Source organism: Telopea speciosissima, chromosome 6 (genome assembly GCF_018873765.1).
Source record: "Telopea speciosissima isolate NSW1024214 ecotype Mountain lineage chromosome 6, Tspe_v1, whole genome shotgun sequence".
Classification (NCBI taxonomy): Eukaryota; Viridiplantae; Streptophyta; class Magnoliopsida; order Proteales; family Proteaceae; genus Telopea; species Telopea speciosissima.
In genome coordinates, this window is record NC_057921.1 from 56,636,350 (window position 1) to 56,656,496 (window position 20,147).

The 20,147-nt window shown below is 37.6% G+C and overlaps 2 protein-coding genes across 9 annotated transcripts; both read left to right on the top strand.

Moving 5' to 3' along the window:
- Positions 1 to 3,345: 3,345 nt before the first annotated feature.
- On the top strand, positions 3,346 to 8,968 carry LOC122666269 (nudix hydrolase 8-like). Its single transcript, XM_043862442.1, has 9 exons — positions 3,346 to 3,614; positions 4,240 to 4,511; positions 5,548 to 5,613; positions 5,840 to 5,977; positions 6,125 to 6,202; positions 6,472 to 6,522; positions 6,683 to 6,717; positions 7,305 to 7,413; positions 8,405 to 8,968. Exons 1-9 carry the CDS (start codon positions 3,479 to 3,481, stop codon positions 8,609 to 8,611), a joined length of 1,092 nt encoding a protein of 363 aa, XP_043718377.1. The 5' UTR covers positions 3,346 to 3,478; the 3' UTR covers positions 8,612 to 8,968.
- A 4,543-nt stretch (positions 8,969 to 13,511) lies between these two features.
- LOC122666307 (deSI-like protein At4g17486) lies at positions 13,512 to 18,290 on the top strand. 8 transcript variants are annotated; one of them, XM_043862501.1, is made up of 5 exons: positions 13,512 to 13,673; positions 13,920 to 14,160; positions 16,103 to 16,390; positions 16,622 to 16,708; positions 17,952 to 18,290. In XM_043862501.1, exons 2-5 carry the CDS (start codon positions 14,007 to 14,009, stop codon positions 18,089 to 18,091), a joined length of 669 nt encoding a protein of 222 aa, XP_043718436.1. In that variant the 5' UTR covers positions 13,512 to 13,673; positions 13,920 to 14,006; the 3' UTR covers positions 18,092 to 18,290. The 8 variants fall into 8 exon arrangements, with proteins under 8 accessions (XP_043718436.1, XP_043718435.1, XP_043718437.1 ...); XM_043862500.1 differs by having other exon boundaries at positions 13,512 to 13,652; XM_043862502.1 differs by having other exon boundaries at positions 13,512 to 13,652; positions 17,955 to 18,290.
- The last annotated feature ends 1,857 nt before the right edge of the window (positions 18,291 to 20,147 follow it).

Below are 20,147 nucleotides of genomic sequence, written 5' to 3' on the forward strand. Positions count from 1 at the left end.
CTCTCCCATAAAATTCACGTACAACATTACTGATACACAATATACGTATAATTCACATCATTCGTGTGTACAAAATAGTACATTAATATTTCTAAGCACATATATAATAGTTTAATGGCGTGAAAGGATAATTTAATAATACAAGTGATACGAATCATTTATCCTAATAAAGGTAAACAAGATATATATATATATATAAGATGTAATAGTCTCTCATTGGATAAGAGTCCCTTCACATTATCACATCACTAATGGTGAGGGGATTCTTCCTTCATTGCTGAAGGAAAACTTTTGCCATTAAATAATGTAATTAAATTTTAATAGAAAACCTACATTACGTGGATCTACCTAGTTTTTAACTTATTGAATGTGCATGGCTCCAAGACCAATTGCAGTATGTTATTGTACAATGCCAACCCTATACTCAGGATCAAATGGACAATCAATTAAAAAAAACATGTTAATATACCGACAATATTGTTGGTCACAAATACATTGTAATCATTGTTCTTAATGACGTGGCAAATCAGACCATTAGTATATAATATATTCTCTGGATTGTTGTTTTGGTTCGCTATCGGTTCAGTTATTGTGGTTCACTATCGATTTCTTTTAATGGTCTCTTATTAGTCTATTATTGGTCCAGTAACATTTTTTCATATATAAAAAAAAAGGGTAAAGAGCGTTGTCTGGCTGTGTAGACTCTACGCCTAAAGTTAGGAGTTGATGAAATTATTATCCCAATCTTCTGTGAAATAAAAAATCCCATCTATGTTGATGCCCTTATGTATGCTCTCATTTGACCCCTCATTGTTGTAGGGGCTACACGATAAGGCAGTGTATAGACGCTGAATTTTGGCACCTCCTATATTCGGGTGCACGACGCCAGAAAGAGGTCGCTGATCGATCTTCGTCTGTTGCGCCTACACAGTGATCTCTAGAAAACAAAAATCCTATCCATGTTGATATTTTAGCAAAAACTCTTATTTTGCAAAAGCTACTCGATCAGACAACGATCTCTTACCCTCAAGACATATATTAAACAACTCTACTATATATAATTATATAAAGGTCACTCACTGATCACGTGAATATGTTGCTAATTTAGGAAGCTTTTTATAATGGTGGAGATATATTCATCTGCCACTCCTTATAAAGCATTTGAAAACATTATCCATACAACAATCATGTGTCATGCCATTTAGGAGAAACACAGACAAACCTTTTTTCCATTTTTTTTTAAAGAGAAAACAAACAAACAAGTCATAATCTCTGGGGCCAATTGATTGTGAAATCCTATAATCTTTCCAGCTTCGTAAGGCATTAAGGCCCCACTAGCTTTCATTCTCCCATCATATATCTTTATAATTTCTCCAATCCATCCTTATCCATTCCAGTAGGGTCATTTTAATGTAAGGAAAAACCTTATTGTAATTAAAATGGTGAACTAACAAGTTGAAATTTTATTTTTTTGAAGATAGTATTTTTTTTTTCAATGAGGATAAATTTTGCGATTAAACTTAAATATTATATTAAATAGCTTTCAATTTTGTAAAGACCTTTTCTACCCTTATATTATATTTCATTTTTTCTCAAGCAATTAAAAGAAGGTTACAACTTCTTAGTTCGTCATTTTGGTGATAACAAGCAGTACTCTTAAAATAATTAAATGATGTAGGCAACTCCAAATAGCATTGGGCTTTGGTCGTTTGTACTCTGAAGTCTAAATCTGAGCTTAAATTTGAGACTTGGGCCTTAGCTACAAATTCCTTTTTTTTTTTTGTTAATTGTAATTGTTATTTTCATGATAGGGTTTCACAAATATTGAAGCTTAAATATTCATCAATCCAATCTCTAACCTTTACATAGACTCCATTTGGTTGTAAGGATATTAAAGGAAAGGGAAATCAAATTTACAAATCTAAATAATCAATTTTTGTAATCATTAACCTACAAGATTAAATGATTCCATATTTAGTTATTAAATTTCACTTTACTTTACATTCAAATTCTTTGTATCTAAAAAAAAAAATCAAAATTACATCTAAAACGTATTTTGTAATCATGGAGATAATGATTACAAACATTTTCTTTTTTAGTTCACTTTATTTTTCCCTGCAACCAAACAGAGCCTATATAGTAAAATTTTTCATGTAAAATGTCATTTATAAGAAGAAAAAAAAAGTTTAAAATCAAAGTAAAAAACAGATAAAAAGAAAAAGGACAAGTTAGTTACTTAGGACTTAAGGCAAACCCATGTCCACCAACATCACACAATTGTTATGATGATTCTCTGATTTTAATCCTCTCCAATTCCCTAAAAGTGTGCAATGCGACACTTTTCGGGGTGGATCAGGATCGTCTCCAGGGAGCCCAGCGCCCAGGGTGCTACCAGGGGGCATCCAACGGTTGAGTTGTGCCACACATATCTCAGCTCATGCCTAGGATGTATGCGGCACAACCCAACGGTTGGCAACACCCTGGGCGTGCTGAGCACCCTAGAGATGAACTATATTCTTTTGGGGTAAAGATGTTGACACATGACAACTCGGACATCCAACGGTCAAAGCTCATTGAGTTCTAATTTTTTTCTTTCTTCTCGAGCTCTACACTATTGGATGTCCGAACTGCCAAGTGTCAACATCTCCACCTCAAAGACTCACTAGTCCGCACATGCCACGTGTAATCATCTTTTAGCCGTAAGACATGAACCCGCAAAAGCCTCCACCTCAGAATCCACTAGAAATAAATCGACCAGAGTATCTACCCTGCAACGCAATAGATTAACCAGAGAATATCTACAGTTGGATGGAGATCTTCTCTATGAAAAGCAAATCTGCAGATAAAATATTCTAATCCAATTAGTTCTCCTTGTGGGGCCTACCGTTTATCCACTAAAAATCTGAAGCTATACATTTGGGTTGTGAACTTCACGTGCTTTTATGCGGTTCACGCGTCTCCGTTATACATATAACTTCTTCTTTTTTATTTCTGATTCTCTCTCTCTCCCCCCCCCTCTCTCTCTCTCTCTCTCTCTCTCTCTCTCAGGCTCGCTTTCCTTCCTATAAGTTCTCAGTGTTCCGTGCTCTCTGAGTTCGGCCATGGATGTCTCTCTTACACAAATCCCATTTCAGACCACTTAAACCAGCAAGAACCCACTTCACAAATTCTGGGTTTTGGATTTTACAGCAACTTAAAATTTGGCCTGGGTTGATTATATCTGTGTAGTTTTCTGCCATACTTGATCATGGCATCTTTGACTGTTATGGTTCCACCTAAAGCTTTTATCCGAGCTTCTAGCCCTCTAGTTTACACCGATTGATGATGTACTCCATGTTAGTCGCTTGTTCTTGAGCAACACGAGTTGATTTAGAGAGGGAGGTGCACAGGATTTAGATTTTCCTTTTGCTTTGTTTGTTCTTGCATTTTTTATATAGAATCGGACTGTATTGGAGATTGGGTGTTGTTGTTGTTGGTGATGGGGCAGCACTTGTTTGATTTGAGGACGTTATCTGCTCCGAAGATAGCATGCTCGGTGGGGAGAACTTGCTCAAATGTGTTTCCGGGACATCTGGGTGGTGTTAAATTCACACGACAGTTCTGTTCTTGCAGAGGTAAAATTTGTACTTTGTTCTGTTAGGTAGGATTAGTATCCTGTTTCTTTTTTGGGACAATTCACTATTTTCGACCTCTGGTCATGCATATATGGCTTCAATTGAAGCTTCGAGCATGGCACTTGTCAAAATTTTGCTGGAATTTTTTGGGTTTATGGGTGTTTAAGTTTCCTGAACTGTATTTATGGAAAGTAGCCTGTAAGGTTGGTTGAGTTTGTGAATGTCAGCTAAGGATCTACATTTCCCAGTTATATTCTTTTGGTGAAAAGTGAAATAATTCTAGATTGTTCTTTGTCACCTGCTAATTGTATGATTTTGGAACTTCAAGAACAATCTTACAACTTGATGCTTTCAGTAATTTGATATTGCTTTCAACTTATTTTCTCTTGTTGGAAAGACTGGAGAGCCAGATATAGGAGAGTACTTGTGAAAACTTTGACTTTGTAGTTGGAGTCCTAGCTATTGCTTTCTAATCCTTGGCCCTGTGTGCAACAATGGGCTTATTCACTTTGAAATATTAGTTTATAAAATTATATCACTTGCTCACTTAATTGGTCTGCATTGGCATCTATATTAAGAAATTGAAGCGGAAGCATTTCTCCTACTCTCCAATTTCCTTGTGCAGTTATTTTTCTGAAGGCTTCTTATTCAAATACAAGAACTTCAAACCAAGCTTTCAATTCAGTTGACCAAGAAAAATTTGCGGTGGCAAATGGTTCATGTCAGATCTTTGGAGGAAATGGGGTGTGCTCAATTCCTTTTTCCAGAGAAACACGTGTACTGGATGCCTTTGAAGATGAATATGAAGGAATTGTTGTTAATTCAGAAAGATTACCATCTAATTCACGTGCCTTTGCTTCTATCCTGCAGTCTTCTCTTTCTCGGTGGAAACGAGAGGTATCTTTGATTTCCTGCAAGATCATAGTATCTACTGCATTAATGTTTTGTTGTTATCGGTACACTAGCACCTCTGTCTATTTCTCTGCTATTGGCTTCACACATACAACTTATCCCAACTGCTTTGGATTGGCTACACAAGTTCATGGTTCATACTTTCCCCTTGGCCTTTTAACACGTCCATTTGTACACCATATATAATTGAATGTAAAATTATATACCTGCATATTATCTCATGTCCTCTCTTTCTTACAATTTTATTAGACAGGAAAAAAGAGAGTGGCAAGCAGCCCCAAGCTCCAAAAACTAAGCATTGAGGGGGTTAAAGAAACCAGTAAATCTTACACAAAAGAAATACCTCAAAAGAATCCAGAAAGAAAAAAGAACTCTTGGATAATGGCTCACCATTCTCATTCTAATGGAACACCCAAGTATCTTGTACCCTGATCTCAAAGAAGTCTTTTTTGTTTGCTATCTCTTTTGGGGTGCATTTTCAATACCAATCTGAAAATTGATGAAATGTTTCTGTTCACTAATTTATTCACTGTTTTGGAGGAACTATGCATTGTAGACTGTGATCTACTTCAGACTTCTAACTTATGAGATACATGACCGTATAATTAGAGACCCCAAGTGACACAACTGCAAATGTTTCTACATACATCTATAATTTGGTTTTCACTTTTATGCACAATGTATGAGATGACCAAGTTTCAGTATTTTGAGGAAAATGATACAAAGTAGCCAATACAATGAGTTTGGAGATCCACAACAGAATCATGCCCATGTAGGTCATAAAAATTGTGCAAATGAAAAGTTTGTTCATAGAATAAATTGTTGATGGCATACAAGCAAGAAGGGAGTAATTAAAAGCTAGGTTCTTGTCTAAATAGGAAGTGCTGCCATGGGTCTGATGTTGCTAGGTTTTGAAAAATTGGAGTGTCCTTTTATGTAATATTTTATCTTCTTCCTTGTTTTGAATCAGCCGACAAACCTGTGCGTACTTAACCTAAAATTTCACGTGATTGCATCATAGGGAAAGAAGGGAGTTTGGCTCAAGTTACCCGTGGAACAATCTGAGCTTGTTCCTATTGCAGTGAAGGTAATCTTATGAGCTAAGCGTTGAAGTAGTAAACTCTTTATCTGAAGAAAATAACATAATATAATGAAACATATATGTAACCCCTCTTTCAGGCTTCTATGAGGTACACTCAGTCTTTAACACCATTGATTACTTTTACTAATGGTTCTAGGTAGAAAATGCTGTCTTACCTACATCTTGGGTTTGTTTTTGTAATCGATGGTTCTGAAAGCTTAATTGATGGCAGCAAGGTTTCCAGTACCACCATGCAGAGCGAGAATACATAATGTTAACATACTGGATTCCTGGAGGACCTGGTCTGCTTCCTGCTAATGCTTCACATCAAGTGGGAGTTGGAGGATTTGCTCTAAATGACAAAAATGAGGTAAAATGAGTTCTTTCTTGAATGCAGCATATTCAATTTGATTAGTATAGTATCTTCAAATTCGCCCAATTCTTATGCTTAATTAGTGTATTCCGAGAATATTATCTTTCTAATGCAAATGCATACTTTTTATGATACTATCTTCAGGTCCTTGTTGTTCAAGAGAAGCATTGTGCCCCAGAGTTTGTTGGCTCTTGGAAATTACCAACAGGTTTCATTCTTGAGGTACACTGGAACATTATGTTAAACTTATGGAGTTTTCCCTGTACCTCAATTATTTGGAGCTTTGGATCCCAGTCTGATTGCAACTTACCAGAAAATTGACAAGGCATTATGCCGGCTTCTCAAGTTTCTAAAGTAGTGCAGGTTCATTCCTCACACATGGGTTGAAATACATCTTAAATAACATACCACTACCACTGGCATACATGCATATCCAAAATTAGAAATATCTATCCTATTCCATTCTAATTGTGTTGTTGATCTTTAAACAGTCAGAGGAGATTTTTACTGGAGTAGTGAGAGAAGTCAAGGAGGAAACTGGTGTAAGAATCCAATAACTTTATACTGTTTGTCTCCAGTATCTCTATTTATTTCTGTTTTTATTCCTTATCAGTATCAAAAATCTATGATATTACATCCAATATTCACAGTTTAACAAAGACTGTCCTTGTTATATGACTGCATTTTGTGATGCAATTGCAGATTGATACACAATTTGAGGAAGTGATTGCTTTTAGGTAATATGTCCTGCCTACTTTTTTTTCTTCTTTTTTTCTTTTTTTTTTTTTAATTTTTTTTTATACCCCAAATATTCTCTGGGACCCGGGCCAGCCCCTACGATTTTATTAATTCAATCAAAATGAATGGTTGTACAAGAGGGGGGGACATACCCGCCTTACCCCTATATTGAATCAATAAAATTTTGAGTGTCACTGAAATTACCAAAGGGGAGGGTGAGGAGTGGCCAATTTTTACTGCTTTTAAATAACTTGGGATGATGTGTACCGTTAGATTGTAGTCTCTCTTCATTCGCCATTACTCAGAAAAGATGTCCCAAGTCATCCAAGTTATTTGAAGTGTAGACCCGTATCTACCAGAATTTAGGTGGCTACCTCAATCTTCGGTACCTAGTTTAAATTTTGATGTTGGTTCTTCCAAACTGTGACCAATTGGTTTGGATCCATAATCCATCCAAAAGTTTGTATTTTCGTTGTGCTTGAGTCTGAATATCTTCTTACCTTTTGAAATCATTAGTCAAGTGCCTACTAGTTTTGCATTTTTAAGTATCAATGTTTTAACATGATCTGTTTCACTTCAATTTCAGACATGCACACAATGTGGCTTTCAGAAAATCAGATTTGTTCTTCATATGCATGCTAAGACCGTTATCAACTGAGATCAAAGTAGATGACCTTGAAATTCAAGCTGCCAAGGTAAATGTCTTCACCAGATCTGTAGAGAAGTAGCTTTATACTCTTAATATCTCTTGCTACCTTTTACAGCATTCGCTAATCACTACTACCACCAACCACTACCGTAAAGCAATTAATTTATATGTGATCTGTAACACTATAGTCTCCTTACTAATCCATTGCAAACTATTATAACATTGTTCATGGACTAGAAGTGTCGCTATTAGACTCCAGCATTTCTTGTATATTGCTCAACATCATTGTGCATTACAAAGTGGCTTGCCTCACCACTGAATCACTGATAACTGTTTGACGATGACACGGTACTGCTTAGTAAATCTTTCATTTAATTGTTAAGTTGATAACCTGATTGTAGAAAGATAACTGTATAAGGAGATTTAATGGTCTTGGAAATATCAATCATCTAATCAGGAAAGCTGGATCATTATGCGTTCATCATCGTTTTCTTATGTGTAGAGGATGCAATCTGTCAATTTATTAGCTGATAAATTGGCTAGTCAGGGGTTACTAGGGTGTTGAGGTTTCATTGCCCTTGATGACTGGTATTGTTATGTTAGTATTGTATTTCTCTTTTCTCTCAATAAGATTTGGTTAATTGCCAAAAAAGAATCTGTATAAGGGAGCTATATATTATTCCATTCAAGATTTATGATCAATCCCATGACTCTATGCTTGAGAGAAGTTAATCCTGTCTCTATGTGAAAATATCCAAATTAAAATTACAATGTTTGAGAGAAGTTAATCATGTCTCTATCTGAAAATCTTCAAATTAAAATTATGTCAGAGGGTTCAAATGCAATATGTCCTGCTACATACAATTTCTTCTAAGTTGTTTTGACCTATCTCAACGTGAATCCCTGGTGTTTGAACTTTCTACTTTGAACTATGAACTGTTTGCTTTCTTTATGGAACCATCAAATCAGGCCTAGTTAATTGCTTGTGTAAAATACTGTAATGAACTTCTGATAAGTGTTCTTGTGCATTCTTTCAGTGGATGCCGCTGACTGAATTTCTGAGGCAACCAATCATCCAAGGGGACAGTATGTTCAAGAAAATCATTGATATCTGCATTGCACGACTGAAGAAACGTTATTGTGCATTAGCTGCCCATCAAGTGATCTCAAAGTTTGATGGAAAGTCATCCTCCCTGTATTACAATGTTGTTGAGGCTACAGATTTCAACTGTCTAGGTGGTTAATAATGTCATTCTCCCTACTCCCTTGGGCCCTTTACGATATGTATTTTTATCTTTTTTATCTCTATTCAGCTTTAAGTCAGCCATGGACTTATAACCAATACATCAAAAAGTTGGGACCCGGCTGCAAGTATGTGGGCTCATTACACAGAGTAATACCATTAATTCAGGTATTACAGATGATGTATCATGTATACTATGTACACATGACATTTTCATTGTATATATATCTTAGTTCTCTTAATGTAATTTACTGTGTATGAGTGGATGGAAAACAGAACAGAATTGAGATTTATATTTCATTTCTTGGACATTAAATTTGGAAATCTTCCTCCCATTAATCTTCAGTGTTAGTTGTAATTCTGTGAGCAAAGATTTACTTTGTTGTATACATCATAGTACGTTTTTCTATCGTAGACCTATGTCCTAACCTACAAACAACAAATGGGTCTATTGTAGACCTAGGACATCTAAAACAAAACTGATTGCTTATGGTAGTTGCAGCTTTTTTGAGTCAGTTTCTTTGTAGGTGACAAAGATTTTTGAGTACCCAAAAGAAAGATTGACATTAATTTCAAATAATGGAAAAAACAATTAAACTGTGATACAGAGAAATCCTAGTAATTATTTAGTCAAACCAAAATCCCCCAATGGTTTGGTTTTCTTCTGAGTTTCAAGAAAGGATATCTGTTTCCTATTTTAAAATCACTTTATTTACTTTTAAACTCGTGAGGAGTCCATTGCCATTTCCTCTTTGGTTATTCTTTTTCACGTGTTTTACAAGTGATTTTGTGGTCTCATCTCAACCATATGACCTTCCATGTATTGAATTTTTATAGTTCTATCATTGTATTTTATGGTGTGAAATTATAAATGAAGATTTTGACTTTTCAACTATTGTTCAAAACTTTATATTGCGACATGAAAAATTGTGCTTCCACTGAAACCTCAAGTTGACATGTTTAATGAAATTTGAGCACCAACTAAACTGCCTAGCGGCAAAATTTTGAGGCCATATGCATTACCTTAATAGACCATGAAGAAGTAGTAACTCTAGAAACAAAATCCATCAGAGAAAGATTATAAATGATATATTTCCATTCCAGATTTTATAGTAGGGTCACCCTGAATCCACAAGGGATACCATTCCATTGTCTCTTATCACAACCTAGTCCAATATGATGAGCCCATCACCTTAGGCCAGCGTAGCTGCAGTTGGCCACTCACCTGCCATCATGGTTCAAGAGATTGGTATCAGCACTTGCAATCGATTCCAATCCAAATCAGCAAGAATCGATCATAATATGACTAATCTGATCCCGATTCTTTGAACCGTGCCCACCACAGTTGACGAGAAATGTCGGAATTTAGGACTAGGGATGTCAAAATCTAGTCTGAACTGGTGAAACCAAGCCAAATCGACCGAAGTTGAGTCGAATTGAAACCGATATGAAGCATATTAGATCATGTCTCGGACTGGGCTTTTGTGACATCGAAACTGAAATAACCCGATAATAAACAGATAGTAGCCCAAAATTCGTATAAAACATATTTTTTTTCTATAGTTATTAATATATTTATATGGTAAATTGAAACCAAACCGATAAGAAATAGAAACCAAACCAAAACAGGTGCATCCTTAAAGGATCATGTTTCAGACCAACTCATTTCACACCAAAACCGATCCAAACCAACCTATTGACACCCCTTAGGACAACTTGTGGAATCAGCGTACAAGAACTTATTAGAACGCCTCACAAGCGTACAGATGGAATCCACACCAGGTGACCTGTGAGGCGTTCTTGCACGTCCTCGTACGAGAACTTGATCCCTTCTTCTCCTTGTAAGTCGGACATTGAAAGCACGTGACGGGACCATTTGAAGATGGTGGTCCTGCATTCCGGCGTCCGAGATCCAAACCAACCTATTGCCACCCGACGACTTGTGGAATCAGCGTACACGAACGTACTAGAACGCCTCACAAGCGTACAAATGAAATCCAAATCAGGTGACCTGTGAGGCGTTCTTGCACGTTCTCGTACGAGAACTGATCCCTTCTCCTTGTAAGTTGGACATTGAAAGCACGTGACGGGACCATTTGAAGATGGTGGTCCTGCATTCCTGCGTCCGATTTTGACTCTTTTTTTCTAAATGGATCATTCTCAAGAGTATTACTGATTGTTCTTTCTGGTAAGAATCTAATTTCTGTTCTTCTTAACCAAACACAATTGTTTATCATTCATTTGTCCATTTAACAGATTCTATGATATAAATCCACATGACAGCTAAAGAAAGATTATTTTCTGCCTGGGAGCGTGGTCTCCTCACCAACATTGGGAGTGTGGTCTCCTCACCAACATGGGAGGCCAATGGGAATATACGCGGAAGAATCAACAAGAATGGCATTTTCATCTTTCATGGGGCCTTTTTCTGGACGCAAGAGTCATACTCCTTTTCCTTAAAAAACCAATAAATATAGAAGAAATTATATCCTAATGTGGTTATGTCCCTGGCTTCTTTATAGATAAGGGAACTTAAGACATGGATTACGCTATCGATATCGGATTGGCTAGATCATATTGGTCGAGATCGACACGGATACATGACCGATCCTAGATTGGGTATTGGTATTTGATCAAGGGTAAAATCATCAAAAAAAAAAAAAAAACTCAATTTTTAATGAAAAATAGAGATAAAATTGATTGAATCCAATTCAATATCGGTCAATCCAGATCGGTATCGACAAAGACCAATATCAGTTGATGCAGATTGGTATCGACTATCGACAGAGACCGATATTATTGTCGATACTCATACCGATACTGATATCTCAATCCTTGAATTGTGGGGGGTTGGGGTTGGGGTTGGAGTTGGGGTTGGGGGTAGGGGTGGGGGTGGGGGTGGGATGGAAGAGGAAAGTTTTCTATAAAAAAGGAGGCCCAATATTCTCTGTGCCAGGGATGCAGGTAAAATGACTACCCTGCCCCCTGAATGGCAGACCCATGTGTCTGGGCATAGGCTGCACTGTGGCACAGAGAACATCAGCCTAAAAAAGTATCTCATGTTTACTGTGTGTGACCATAGCCAGCCAATCAGCCCAATAGTTAGATTTAAGAGGTCTACCTTCACAATTAGGGCTGTAAACGGATCGGATTCGGCTCGGATAGTGCTATATCCGCATCCGCATCCAATTAGCTATCGAACGGATTCGGATAGTGCTAAACAGATACAGACACGGATACGGATCGGATATTTTATCCGTTTACATGTAAATATAGCTTTTCGGATAGCTATAGTCTATCCATATCCGCACCCGTTTAGCTTTCGGACGGATTCGGATAGTGCTAAACGGATACGAACACGAATACGAAAACAGATTTCGGCTATTCATTTACACCCCTATTCACAATGCCTTGCCTTGTGAGCTTACGTATTTGAAACATGGTAGCTTTATTGGAACTCAATTTCTGCCCCTATTATTGTGCAAGTCACCATTAATAGATCTGATAAATTTCAACATCTAATCACATCTTCCCATGTGCATATGTACTCGAGGATTTGTTGTAGCTTGGAATCCGGTGGTTCCTCCGAATATGGCCTGCACCGGAGAGCAAACAAGTAAAGGAGAGTCGGCTTCGACAGGTGGGGGACTCTCTGATGTCTAAGACAGACTTTAATGCAACAAATAAATTGTTAGAGAAGGAATGAGTCGAATCCCTAGTACCTGGGGTGTACTTGATTATTTTTAGACTAGAGCCGAGGGTGAGGCTGTTGTGAAGAGTCCCAGTTTAGTGGGGATTCTGGTTATGATAGGAGATCTGTTGTGGATTCCTTTTGGGAGAAGGCTTCCTCTTTGGGAAGAGTCATTCCTTAGTTAGGACATGACACTGGCCACTAACTTGTCGGGTGGGTTTGCTGATATCTTAGTGTATGATTAGGCGGTGGTTAGGTTGATGATCAAGTCGATCTGATTAGTTCCAATGCCGATCTATAAGGGTCGGCCTAGACGTTCTAGGATTGATCTGATGAGGTGACTCGTTGTCTTGTTCTTCGTGTCGGACATGATCTCCAAAGCTGACCTCACGATTCGTCCTCGATGAGTTCTGGAGTGTCAGTTGACCGCCTTGTTAGGTCGGATCAATCTTTGTTGATTCCTAGCCGATCTTGATCTGTTTAGCCTCACCTTTTTGACATGAGTCACACGTCAAAGCCGACCTTCGAGATCGAGTCATCCTTGATGGTCCTCCCACAGTGGTCGGTCTGACTATAGTAGTGGTTCAACGATGGGCTTGGGATGATCCAATTCTGCCACATGTCTCTATTTTATTGGTGGGTAACAATTTGGTTCATCAGGATTTGAAAAATCAGATAGTATTGGCTCGGCTGATTCAGGCCGATCTGGATCAAAGTCGACCGATGTTGATTCTGATTGTAGCTGATCCGGATAGGACTGATACTGTATGGAAACTAGGGTTTGGATGTTTTTTTTAACTGATTTCCATAGAATTGGTTTGAAATCAGCCCGAACTCATCCGGATCCCAATTCTTTATTTTTAAACCCGGTCCGACCTTGTTGAGTCGATTAACTTATTTGAACCTTGCGTGCAAGCATCAACCCACTCTTTTGTATCTCATTATACAATTTTTTTTAATTTTTTTTTCCATTATACATTTTCTCTTACCAAAAGGAGAACCTATGGTGATTGGTGACAACTAAGCGTTATATTAAATTAAATTAATTAAATGGTAGCTTTAACGGTTTGAAAGGGCAAAACTGTGGCAATCACTGGCTTTGAAAAGGGGGTAACTTGGTATTTTCATGAGGGCATTCTTTGGTTTTTTCTAATTTCTTGCCAGTTGCCATCTATTCTACTTCAATTTATCAACTAATTTTTAGTCTTCAATCCTCAGTTTCAAATCATTTTCTTCCTGAAATCAAACTCAAAAACTCTGACATTCTTCTCCGATCTGAGAGCGAGAGCCGCCATTTCTTCTTTCGCGGCTTTCGCTCGTAAAGATTTACAAGAAAGAGAAAAACAAGAAGGCATTTGAACTTGCATTCATGGTAAGATCTCACTTTCCTCTTCAAACTTTAAATGTTCTCACTCTTTTTCGTTTGATTCTCCTCTCGCATTTTTTTTGGTTTCTAGGGCTTCTGGTTTTAATCCATCTTTCTTTCTCGTTATAATTTATGTTACTCGTGGTATTGATTCTGCTAGGGTTCTTGTTTTGGTGTGATTTCGAATTTTTTTGTTTCTTTCACTTTGAATTCAAATTTGTTGTTGATTTGTTGCATAATTGCTTTCTTTAGGGTTTTGGTTCGCTTCTTTGGACAAGCTGAGGTTGGAATTTTAGAAATACTCTACTTGGGGAGAATTGGTGGTGTGGAATTTATAACATGCGCCCGTTTTTGTCGCGCTCGTTAGCTACGAAGGAGCAGAGTAATGGAAGAGGCAATCGTGTTCAGTTGTACCTCAATGTCTATGATCTAACGCCCATAAACAACTACCTTTACTGGTTTGGGCTTGGAATCTACCACTCCGGAATTGAAGGTATGGGAACTTTATCTATTGCTTCTGTATGTGTCGTATTGCAGCATTGTTCTCTGTCATCTTGAGGCTGGAAGATTTCGATTTCCACATTACTTGCAAAGCTCCTGGAAGCTTCAGTTCTTGAATTTTTAAGGTTACGGTTTGCTGTTGCTGGACAATTCATTATTGACAATCTCATCATCCTCAAGGACAGAGCTTGTGAGAATAAAATCATGTCTCATAATATCTCAAGTTTGAGTAACCTTGTTGTTGAAGGCTCTGATGTGAAAGGTGCAGTGGCTATGAAGTGCTGTTTTCTCTGTGGGCGGTTGTCATTGCACTTCTTAGAACAATATTGGAGAAAATGTTTGAGCAATGCTTGATATCCTCACCATGCTGGAAAATAATCATGTTTTAGCAATGTTATAGCGCTGTTGAAATCCCATAAGAACACTATTGAGGAAATATTATTGCACTTATTGTATGCAAAATTTGTTAATAGACCAAACAACTCCTTACAGCATCCTTGTCCAGATCTTGCAACCCAAAATAGTCACGAATCAACCAGTTAAAAATCCATAATTGGAATCCAAAGGTCAACCAGCTAAAAAAACAGTGTTTGGAATCCAAAACCCACAAAACGCAAGACTTTGGGTTCAGGGCTCCATTCAATTTTTTGGGGGGGTGGGGAAGGAAAAAGTGGCCCATAAATTCAAACAAAACCAAAAAAGTAAGAAATACTAAGGAAACAAATACTTAAGATTTTTTTTGGGGGTGGTATGTGGCCCGTTACCAACAATTAACCAAAGGATTTGTTCTGCATCATCTCCACATTCTTTATTCACAAAATATCCATATTGAAAATATGAAATGAATCGACAATTTAACTACTATCCTTTCTTGGCAAGCCTCATAATTCAAACAAAACCAAAAAGTAAGAAATACTAAGGAAACAAATACTTAAGATTTTTTTGGGGGGTGATATGTGGCCCGTTACCAACAATTAACCAAAGGATTTGTTCTGCATCCTTTCTGCATCATCTCCACATTCACTTTTTTATGCCTCACACTTCCTGAGATACTTTTCTTTAATGGAACACTCAGTTGTTAAATCTGACTACAACAAAAAATGAGAGTTGTTACATCAGCTGATGCTTGCTATTATACTTTTAAGAATGATAAAGCAATTAGCAAGTATTATTTTGTCAATCAATTGGGGTGTATGTATTAGGTGCATGGATTTAAAAGAAATTTCGTTCATAAATCTAAGACCTGTAGAGTGAGGCCTTCCATGGATCGACTTTTTATCCTGCTTAGGAGGCATTACCTTAGTTGGATCTTCTTGCAGACCTTTATTGTTTATTATCATTGAACCTTTTATTGGTAGCATGAATGCTAAATCAACATATTTTGGTCTGTAAGGAACTATAGGGAACCCCACTAAATGTATTCTTCAGCTAGAAAATCAAGCTTATCATTTAATTAATTTTAAAGTTCATAAATTTGTACATTGAATGAATCAAAAAAGGAAAAGGAGCGTTTAAGCAGGTGGTTGCATCCATTTCATTGGCTTTATTTTGGTGCAAGTAACTACGTGATGGCACCTTCAACTTGTGGGCTGTGCTCATCATGCTTGTTTTACATGCTTGGCTAGCTTCATTTGGTGACATTTCTACAGTCTCTAGCTAATGTAATGCACTTGTAGATATTACCCTTATTATTTATTTTGGAGTGTGGGTTTGTGGGTTGGCATGTGAAAGCCAGGACCTAACATTTGAGACAATCTTGCTTAGGAAAGGTTATTCATAAAAAAAAATAAAAATGAAATGATTACTATGACTGATGAATGTTATGCAAAAGTTGATAATATACTGGTTACATCTACTCTTGGTATATATATGTACACATTTAATGACTTTCTTAGTGAACATGAATGGAGTGTTGATACCAGTCTGGTTTGCAGTACATGGTATGGAGTATGCATTTGGAGCCCATGAGTACCCTACAAGTGGAGTGTTTGAGGTGGAGCCAAGATGCTGTCCTGGTTTTGTCTTCCGACGGTCAGTGCTATTGGGCAGTACTGATATGTCCCGTTCAGAGTTCCGGTTATTCATGGAACATTTTGCTGGAAAATATCATGGGGATTCCTATCATTTGATTGCAAAGAACTGCAACCATTTTACTGATGATGTTTGCATGCGTCTCACTGGAAAACCTATTCCTGGTTGGGTGAATCGGTTAGCTAGATTAGGTAAGAGAGAAAATTCTTTTTCTACACTGAAACCTCTCTGAGCCTAAGTTGTGGCTTCTGGACAGTTCCTATTAACTAGTTGGGGTCCATGCATGAGACATGAGGCCTGCATTTTCCCAGCCAATGTGAATGCATACACCTTAAAGGCACAATTTACAGCAGATTTCCTTTTCTTATTTTCTTCGAAAGTATGGGAGCTTTTACTTTATTTTGATCTGGATAATCTTGAAGTTTCAGGTTCCTTTTGCAACTGTCTACTACCAGAGAATATTCAGGTTACAGCAATTAGGCATCTACCTGATCATCCAGCATATTCTGGTAAGTTTCTTTTCTGGCACTGACCATGTTGCTTCTTGATCAAAGACTTCATACCAATTAGTTGAATATTTTCTCTATTTGTTTCTTGTATGAGAAGCTAATCTTCTATGGTTCTCATGTTGGCCATTAGGAAGTTAAAAATCTGATTTGATTAAATTCAGTGGTTGAACTTCCCCAGAAAAAAAAATCAGTTCATCATTTAGTTCCAGTGTCCTGTTTAATGCCTTGAAAGTTGACCATTGGCTCTTTGTCCTAATGATCAAGTAGATAATTCGGTCTGCTTACGGCCATACTTGTTTTGTCCAACTCTTTTGACATGGTAGGAAAGCAACGAAAATTGGCTCAGCACAGTGAGCTTTCCCAACCATGTTTTGTATGTTATTCTAGTGTCTCAATGTGTGCACATGCCCATGATGTCTCATCTTTTTATCCTTGGTTACTTCTATTTTTTTTTTCTTTTCAGATTCTTTCTCCATTTGTTTCTGTACGTGTGCACGTGTGTCTTTCCCTTTTGGTCACTTGGGCTGTGTTTGGTATAGATTCTATTCCAAGAATGTATACCAAACGCAGCCTTAATCTCTGGTCCTTCTTCGTTCCATCGTATTTCTTCTCATATTCTTTTAATTCTTGGTAATCCTTGTATTTGTTTCTGAATTACTCTTTAGTCTTTACATTCGTTCAAAACTCAAGCATGTCATAAGCCAGCTAAATGGATTTGGCTACTTGAACCCTGGTAAGTCATTAAAAGTTCTGGGCAGCCCCAAGATTTTTTTTTTTTTTGGACCGGAGGGGGGTGGGGGGGTGGGGTTTGGAGGATGCAAATTGTGTTAGACACCATCGGTGGTTCCTTAGACATCCATGATTGGTATATATATACCTCAATTTGGAGGATGCATGATTGTGTTAGACACCATTGGTGGTTCCTTAGACACCCATGATTGGTATATATATACCTCACACCATTTGGAGGATGCAAATTGTGTTAGACACCGTCGGTGGTTACTTAGACATCCATGATTGGTATATATATACCTCACACCAATTATGTGTTTTTTTTTTGGGGGGGGGGGTGGGGGGATGGTGGAATCTCTGCACATTGGTTTCAGAACTATCGCAGGACTCGCAACCATGTACCATCCAACTAGGAGTCCTTGTATGTTGGTTCAGAACCATCACAGGATTCTTCTTCTTTTGGACTCTCTCTCCCTCTCTGACATTTTTTGTTTCAAATTTGAATCAACAGAAGATGGGTCTGATTCTATTGCGTCATCAGCAGCAGAAGACAGTGAGGAGGACTCAGATCATCACCTGCTTGCTTCGCCAAATGGTGACGTGGCATTTATAAATGAGAGACCAATGAGGCTTGCAAAGGAGCTTCTATGATTAATCAAACCTTTGTTTCACCCTTGTGCCTTTTTTGTTGTCTGTACTAGTAGTATATGATTTTCAATTGTATCGATAAACCCTTCTGTTTCAGTTCACAAGTCAATACTAGCCATAGTTCTTCTCTAATGGCCTCTTGCGGATTCTGATGCCCACATTTGTTTGTGTATAGTAGTACATGTATCTCTTAGTTTTGTGTCTTTGCACCATGTACAATGCATTAGGAACATGAAATTTTTATTCTTGAAATGGTTGATTCAGAAGAAACGTTGTTTCAATGACTCATCATGTTAGGTATATGAATATAGGGGGAGCGGTAGCAGCGCTTGAGCACTGCCATTATAAAACAATGATGGTAGTGCTCCATCAATCTGAGTCATTGATTTTCTGACATAAAATCTGAGCCGTTCAATTTTTTAAAGCACAAATTAAGTGACACGTGAAAATCAAACGGTCAATTTTAACATTTTCAAATATTGTTTGTGAAACTCGATTGATCCACCAAACCAGCCGGACCGGCCAGTCAAACCGAAACCACCCAACCTCGCAGACTTCGTCGGTTGATACGTGGGTATGGAAGCTCGTCTTCTTCTTCTCACGCTGCTGAATCCAAAGAAACCCCATCCAACCTCACAGACTTTTCATTGGCATTCATGGACTCTCTTTGCACGAATCCCTTTTGTTTTCTCCATTATTTAGCTCTCTTGCCTCCTCTCACTTCTCCTCATTCCCAATTCAGTTGAAATCTCTCTTATCTTCTCTTCTTCGATTTCATTCAAGAACTTGAAGATTCAGGAATGGCAAGACGAAAGGCAGTTGATTTTGAAGATTTCTTGCCGACTATGGCTGAGAAATTGGATGGGGAAGGATTGATTTGAGAGCTTTGTAATGGGTTTCATTTATTGATGGCCCCTAACAAGGAAGTCATCATGTTTGAAAGCTTGAAAGGAACGTTGATTGACTAGGGTTGCAGGGTTTGAAAGATGATTAATTGTTGTCTATGTTGAGAGAAGGTGATTTGGATAGTGATGATGCTCTTAATCAGATGGAATTTTGTATTTTAATGTTTAGATTGAGCCAAGAATTGATGGAGGAGTCAGAGAATTTGTTGGAAGAAACTCTGATACAGGAATTGAGAAATCCGTAATTGGGTTCTTCTTTTTCCCCTTTTAGTGGCAATGAAAATAATGGAATCATCCTTTTACAACTTCTGATACAAATTTGAAGCAGTGTCTTTGCGGTTTCATTCAATCGATCCATCCACTTCTTTGTACATTTCAGATGTTATTCTGCTGGTGCTGGCTTTAAAAATAGTATTTCTTGAATTAGAGAAGTTGATGAATGTTCTTGAACAATTACGATTTACAGACAACGGCCTTTGGAGAGGAAGGCTTCAAAATCCCCTTTTTTCTGCTACTCAAATGGAACCTGATGCGTGAGAGGAATAAAACTTTCAATTTTTGCTACTCAAATCAAAACCAGATGCGTGAGAAGAAGAAGACTCGAAATTTCTGCCATGGACAAACCAGAACCAGATGCGTGAGAGGACGAAGAGGGGTTTCCATGAGCGTGAGAGGAAGAAGACGAGCTGGTTTCTCGAACGATTTTCCCTTCTCTTCAAAACAAAACCCTAGTGGGTTTGATCGGTTTCAGTTTACGACCGGTCCGGTTTGGTTTGCTGGGATCAACCGAATTTCACAAACAACATTTGTGCTTTAAAAAATTGAACTAAAAATTGAACTACTCAGATCTTATGTCAGAAAATCAATGATTGAAATTGATGGAGCACTGCCATCATTGTTTTATAATGGCAGTACTCAAGCGCTGCGACCTTTAAGCCATGAATATATCTTGTTGAGAAAAAAAATAAATGTGGTATCTGACAGTTCCGGCCAGCTGGTTGTCTGATCATTCATTCCAATTATCTCTCACCTATCCTTCAAAAAAATGCACAAGGATTCTTGATGGATAACGATCTGACCACCATGTCTGACATAAGAAGGCAGAGATACAAATACTTAGAAAACCATTTTAGCTAGTAAGGACTAAAGAAAGT

Excerpts from the sequence above, each read along its gene's own strand:
- LOC122666269 (XM_043862442.1), top strand. The coding sequence starts at position 3,479 with ATGGGGCAGCACTTGTTTGATTTGAGGACGTTATCTGCTCCGAAGATA. Across the intron at positions 4,512-5,547 it reads TTTCTCGGTGGAAACGAGAG|GGAAAGAAGGGAGTTTGGCT; the intron begins GTATCTTTGATT and ends ATTGCATCATAG. Across the intron at positions 6,203-6,471 it reads CAACAGGTTTCATTCTTGAG|TCAGAGGAGATTTTTACTGG; the intron begins GTACACTGGAAC and ends ATCTTTAAACAG.
- LOC122666307 (XM_043862501.1), top strand. The coding sequence starts at position 14,007 with ATGCGCCCGTTTTTGTCGCGCTCGTTAGCTACGAAGGAGCAGAGTAAT. Across the intron at positions 14,161-16,102 it reads CTACCACTCCGGAATTGAAG|TACATGGTATGGAGTATGCA; the intron begins GTATGGGAACTT and ends TCTGGTTTGCAG. Across the intron at positions 16,709-17,951 it reads TGATCATCCAGCATATTCTG|AAGATGGGTCTGATTCTATT; the intron begins GTAAGTTTCTTT and ends TTGAATCAACAG.